Source organism: Taurulus bubalis, assembly GCF_910589615.1.
Source record: "Taurulus bubalis genome assembly, chromosome: 5".
In the NCBI taxonomy this organism is placed as follows: domain Eukaryota; kingdom Metazoa; phylum Chordata; class Actinopteri; order Perciformes; family Cottidae; genus Taurulus; species Taurulus bubalis.
Genome location: NC_136593.1, coordinates 14,916,734 through 14,923,621, shown reverse-complemented (window position 1 = coordinate 14,923,621; position 6,888 = coordinate 14,916,734). Strand labels below are relative to the sequence as shown.

The 6,888-nt window shown below is 37.3% G+C and overlaps 1 protein-coding gene across 1 annotated transcript; it reads left to right on the top strand.

Moving 5' to 3' along the window:
* Window positions 1–4,101: 4,101 nt before the first annotated feature.
* guca1ab.2 (guanylate cyclase activator 1Ab.2) lies at window positions 4,102–5,770 on the top strand (the record flags this gene model as incomplete). The annotated part of the gene is made up of 4 exons (XM_079218422.1): window positions 4,102–4,299; window positions 5,038–5,187; window positions 5,431–5,521; window positions 5,640–5,770. 4 exons carry the CDS (start codon window positions 4,102–4,104, stop codon window positions 5,768–5,770), a joined length of 570 nt encoding a protein of 189 aa, XP_079074548.1.
* Between the last annotated feature and the right edge of the window lie 1,118 nt (window positions 5,771–6,888).

Genomic DNA, 6,888 nt, shown 5'->3' with positions numbered 1-6,888 from the left:
TTTGTTACACCAAAATATTACCAGCAACTAAGTACATTTATTTATACTATATTAGTTATTCCTGGAAGTCTTTTTACTTTACATTTTCTGCCTCAACTGCAATACATTTCAAAGGGAATATACTGTACATTTCACTTCTCTACTTGTATTTTACAGCTGCAGTTACTAACTTATGTCTGTACACTTTCATTCAGTACATATATTGTACTATAGATTGTTACGACCAGGCTCAAGGGCTGCAACATGAATGGGAGACCAGACGAGTTAAAAGCAATAAATAGACATTAATTTATACCACTAACTTAAACAACCAAAACAAATAAGCAGTAGTGTCGGCCACAGGAGAGCAGCCAGCCGGCAAGGGAGCGACGGGGCTCCATGTTCAGATGGTCTTAGCTGGCTCTCCCAACAGGCTCGGGTGTGTCATCAGCTGACGAGACCAGGCTAAAAGTCAAAGAAACAGCTAATTCCTTTCACCAGGCCCTTAGTGGACACAATATATTTAATAGACTACCTAAAACTTCTTACTCTTTCTAAAAATCACATTACTTTGGTTTAAATACCTTGAAATCAATACGTTATTTTTAAGATTCACGGATTTGTACGGATCCGTGAATCTTACTGATATTGTAATAATCCAGTAAGGACAATTGATCTCTTTCCTTGATCAGATTTATGGTAAATGTAAGATGACACTTACATTTAAATACCAGTGTTATTAATTTAATAATAAGTAATTACTGAAGCAAGTTTAAGTAGGAGCAGTTTTGACCTTGTGGTTTAATTACATAATAGTGGGTTACAAAATAATCACCTGGCTAGAAAGCCAGTCAATCATTCTGTCGAGTCTGTCTGTCTCACCTTCAGTTGCCCTGGAGACAACCGAACCGGTTCATCCGGTCGCTCTGTCGTCAGTGAGAATTCACCACGCCAACTAATGCCGGCGGAAATGTGAAGAATGTGACGACAAGAGCCTTTGGCGCTTCAGCTGCTTCCCAGTGCTGAAAATATTGTAAAGTTCAACTCTACCAATGATATTGTGAAATGCACATCATGAGCTCTTTGGGACATTCCTTAATTGAATTATTCAGGCATTCATTCAGTTATGTTTTTGACACATTACACGCATTCAATGACGGCAGATTTGTAATTGCATATGAACACGGTTGATACACATGGTGTGTTGTGTTTTATAGAAACATAGCTGTATCCTGGTGCCAGACTAATACATGCACCACTATACAGCATATGTTTATTGACCAACGCCTTTGTTTCCATGTTATTTTATCCATAAACCACACAGGCCTTGACCTGTGTTAGGAATCCAAAATTAGTACAAAGTCAGCAGAGATAATTGGTTTATAGACACTAATGTAAAAAGAAGTGAAGACCGAAAGACCATAAATATTTTGCATTCCAAGCATGACGAGAGGTAAATGGAAACAAAACTGAAGATAATATCAGAAGCAATTTCATTTTGTGGAAGAATGCGTGCAGTTAAGGTGACAGCAGTTACAAAGTGTTTCATCTTTACAGATTCTTATTTAACGCCAGCTTTCATTTGTGTCAGCAGTATTTCTTCCAAAGAGAGTGCTTCCAATGGAAACTGTTCACAGGGAGGTCAGTGAGCCTACGTGCATATCTGATGTATGTTTGTTTATGAATGTGTTGCTTGCTCTATGTACTGTATGTGTTGTATGCATGTTTAATGTGTACCTAATATAGTGTTGCATTACATTGTGTTCAACAATATTAGTCTTCCATTTGCTCTGCATGTTTATTTATTATCTATATAGGGTGACTCTATGATGTATTTCTGTAGGCCAACCCCAGAAGTTAGCATCGCACTGATTCCCCCTACACAAAGCTAATGGGATTTTTCCATTGTTTCTTGGATTATTGCTAAAAATAAACTCTGTGGCAAAGAAACCCCTCTTGTTCACCAAGATAATCTTCACAATTGAACATAATGAAGTGAAAAGCTACCATTAGGCTGTGAAGAAAGTGTACAAGTCCAAATGTGACAAACTAAGCTTAAAAAACACTATTGCTGTAAACAAACTACACCACGGTTGCATGAGTGCAAGAAAACACAACGAGGCTGTGTAGCCTTGTTAGAAACCATCTTTTTGAAGACACTCAAAAGCGTCCATATTCATGAGAGGGTTTTTTACTGACATATTTTGTATTGTTGAACGAATCGTTATTCTACACTTGTGTCTACCACAGACCTTTTTTATCTAACCCCAAAACCCATAAAAAACTGACTTTGAGAGGAACTGGAATTACACCATTACTAAATAATTTCTGGGTTAGGACTCATTCCTGAACCACTGAGTAAAATCTGTCCAGAGATGACAGATTAACATTTTTGTGGCTAACTCACTTATCTCAACAACAATAAAATAAATGAAGCAAACAAAAAAGCAGTAAAGCAAAATGTCATTAACATCTATCGATTGGTAAAAGCTGACATTCAAATCAAGGAAAATAAGACAATTTTCCACTGCTACATACTCTTAAGTATGATTTTTTTTCTCAAAATAAATTAAGTTACCAGAACCTTTATCATGCTGTAACATCTTGCTTGAACAAAATCTTTGGCTCTATTTTCTGAGGACCATAAAATCAAATTATTTCAGTAACAGGGGATGTTTACAGTTTTTTGACATCCTGGCCCAGTCAAACAAACCAGCAGCCGCAACTGTAAACGAGAGCAGATGGAGGAGCTTTAAGTGCCGTCAATCCAATGACGCTATAGATCACTGTGAGAAGTCTTAAGGAAAGAAGGTTTATGAATATGGCTAAATATGTTTTAACTATTGTTTGCCACAAAGAGCTTTCGTAACTTAATGTCCAAAGCACACTGTATGTGTGTGTATTTAAAAAAAAATGTAACGCTGCATTTTATGGTTGGTTTCCTTGTTTACTTACCCATACGTACCTCAGAGTTGACTTAATATTTCTCCTATATGTCGATGACCTGCTCGCTGTGCAGTTGAGGTCACGTCCATGTCTGCAGTTACAGAGGTGCAACACATTCACAGTGTTGAGTTGACTGACCGAATTCTTCACTCCCAGCAGTCCCTCTGAAAAGCATTAGACCACTTTGCTCGCTCCCATTTCACCTCCGAGACAATGACGGCACGTTGACATTAAAGAACAACCAAGCAGGTCCACGTACAATAAGTCCTATTTATGGTACTTACTATTTAGGGTTAATTAGCAAATGTTAGCATGATAACACAGTAAACCAACACGGTGCCAAAGGACAACGTTATCCATGCTAAACATCAACATGCTATGTATCATTAGCATGCTTATGTGAGCCTCAAGTACAGAGCTGCCAGCATGGCTGTAGAGTGTTTATGAAACAACAGAACAGAACATGACAGGAAAGCAGATACATACAATCTAATTGAAAACACACATTTCTTAGTATATACTGCTACGTCAGCATGTACATAATACAAAACAGGAAGAGAACAAAAATAATTATTAAAAAAAACAGCAACAATGGGGATAAATATTTAAATATATATTCACAGTAACAGAAAACATATGCTTAGTAGGCTTACTTCTGGCCACTAACAATCAGAATACTTGCTAAGGAGAGACGTGTTGGATAATCTTTCACAAGGAAAGATTAATAGTAATCTATCCTACATGAAAGGAGACAAGTCAAACTAAATATGGAAGATTTTTTTGGTCGGGTGAACACATAGTAAGTAATATAGTGTATAGATAATGAATCCATACGATTTGCAGAGTTCATCAAGCATAATAATGCCTCCATAGACACTTAATAAACAAGGGTAATTGATATTTGATTCAGAAAAGCCAGTCAGAAATGTTAAATTTTTTGGGATAGCTGGTGTCATTTAATACACTAGTATGTATTTCTACTCCGAGGTCTATTGTTAAGTTAAGTCTTTGCTGGCTAACAAATTGGATTACATCAAAAGGATGATTGGCTCACACACACACAGCAGCCTGTTTTTAGTCTGCATACTGGCCATGCAGGGATGTTCGGTGGATGCGATACTTTCTGGTTATATGGATTTTACAGGATTTATTTAATTTTTTTTTTTATGAACAGACATGGGAAACAGCACTGGGTTGGCTGTGGAGGAACTACAAGCATGTGAGAGTCATCAGTGGTACAGAAAATTCATGACCGAGTGCCCATCTGGACTTCTCACCTTTTATGAGTTCAAGCTGTTCTTTGGTCTGAGGAACCTGTCGGACACATCCAACGCCTACGTTAAGACCATGTTTACGACGTTTGATATGAATGATGTAAGCTGATTTATAATCATTGGTCAGGGTAATATACACATTTTAATGTAAAGCAAAGCTAAATCATTAAGTATGCTTATTTACTTTTTATCCTTACTGAATAGGAATGACGATGAAATGTTTTTAAAATACACCCTTTGCACAAAAAGACAGAAGTTTAGTGCTCATTACCTTTATTTATTTATTTAGTAACACTGCTATTATTGAATAACAATCCAGATCCTAATCATAATATATATTTTAGCTTAATTATCTGCTGCTACTATTACCAACAAATAAGGATTAAAATGATCCTCATCATCGAAAACACAAAGATTGATACTTATTTGCATGTACTTTATTTCCACCTATATATCTATTTCATGTCTGTTCATTCCCTACGGCAAATTGTAAGAGCAAAGAAAAAGTGACTGTGTTTTTCCTCAGTGCCTGCCAGTGTTTTCATGAGATTGTTTCTGCTAATACAAATCAGACTGAGAGAGACTAAGTCTATTAGAGAGCGTATCCCATTGACGCTACTTACCCAACTAACCTGAAAACAGGACGGATGCAACCTCTTTTTCATGGAGGTGTAAATCTGTGTGCATTTCATTGAAATAAGCTATAGAATGTGTGGGCAACAGGCCTAAATCCACAATTTGATGGTCAATTGCACATACTTGAATGTGGCAGGAGTATACATTGAGTGCCACACTGCTCTGCTCATGACAATGTCCATAATGTCCTTTTCTTCTGTAGGACGGCTGCATTGATTTTATGGAGTATGTAGCTGCTCTGAGCCTGGTGCTGAAGGGAGGAGTGCAGCAGAAGCTCCGCTGGTACTTCAAACTGTATGATGTAGACAGGAGTGGCTACATCGACCGCGAGGAGCTGCTTCAGATAATTAAGGTGGGCATGAGCCTTCACGTTAAAGCTGCAATGTTCTAAAAACACCTGCTTAGACCTCTTGGGTCAGGCAGAGATATGGCTTAGAAAGCCCACTTCCGGCTTAGAGGAGCGTGGGACAAACTGCAGTGAAACAAGGTGCAGAGACCAGTAGCTGTCACTTAGCTGACATCTACTGGTTGAAGAATTGTAGGCAACAATTACATGTCTCCGTTTTTAACAGGATCTTCTTTGTGTCATGTCTAGTCCATTCGTGCAATCAATGGGATTCCTAGTGCGATGTCATCGGAGGACTTTGCCAACATGGTGTTTGACAAGATTGACATCAATGGAGATGGTAAGGCCCAAAGGCCAAATATTTATTCAGGAGTTGGGCAGATGGGAGTGGACCGGAGTAAAAGCTGGAAATACTCAACCATGGCAAATTAAAGTTCAGAGTGCTTTTTTTTTCCCAGGGGAACTTTCTTATGAAGAGTTCATGGAGGGGGTTCAGAATGACAGCTTGCTGCTGACGACACTAACAGAGAGTTTGGACCTCACACACATTGTCCAAAAAATTCAAGGAGAGATGAGGACCAACATCTAATACTTCCAACTGTATGGACCCTGATACCTTTTGTGTTTAACTGCGCCACCGCTGAAGAGGTGAGTTCAGGATAACTCATAAATCATCAGGACCAACGCATGTGGATCAATCTGTGGGTCAAAGGGCAGCACGGTTGTACTGTTTGGATTTTTCCTCACATATTCAGCAAGGACTTTCCATCAACCCCACATATTAAAGTTGCATTTATAAAAAGGAAAGACACTTTAACAATCAGTGCTCAGTTGCATCCTCTGTTGGACACATGGTTTCTGTCCAATGTTTATAATAAGTGCCAATATAGTTTAGCCATCACATGCTGTTGAACATTAAATACACATTGAACTTTAGTAGTTTATGGGAAAACAATAGACCTGATAACTTCCTTAATTGTAATATTTTATAAACTGTACAGTAGGGCCACCTGAGATGTCTCTTCTTCCGAGCCATTACAGGGATGTAAGTATTTTTGTTGAGCTGTTTTATACTTTGAATTAATTAGATGTAAAAACAACACTACCTGCTACTAGTACTACTACCACTATACACTGTGGTAGATATAATGTATTTTTAAGAATTGATAATAAAAGTACATTTATCAACATATTTTGCTTTCTTCTTTCAGTCTCTAGTCTGAATCTTTTTTCATTTAGATTTTGACTGTTTATTTCAAGTTGTGTGTATTTCCGATGGTATAAGTTGTCCTACAAATTAATAACTTAAAGAACACTAGAAACAACAATGATCTTTTTCACAACCCTGGAAAGCTTTGGAACATTATGTTGTTCAATCTACAGCATTATATTTAAGTTTTTAGGATGATCTTAAAAATAAAGTTTCACATTAGATTAGTTTATGATGCTATCAGGTTTGTTGGCTGGATAATTTATATTTAAGGAAAGCAAATGAAAGAAAAATGCTTAATTCTGGTATGTGAACAAATGGAACAGATGGTACAGAGAGCACTTGTGTAACCAAATACATGTTGTTTTAAAGTGTTAAGCAATATGCAAATCCAATATTCATGTTACAGTAATAGATCTGTATTAATTCTTTATTTTCATACATTTTCTATTAGGTCTTCTCGTACTAACTAACTGGCTTTGACTGAGGGAATGACT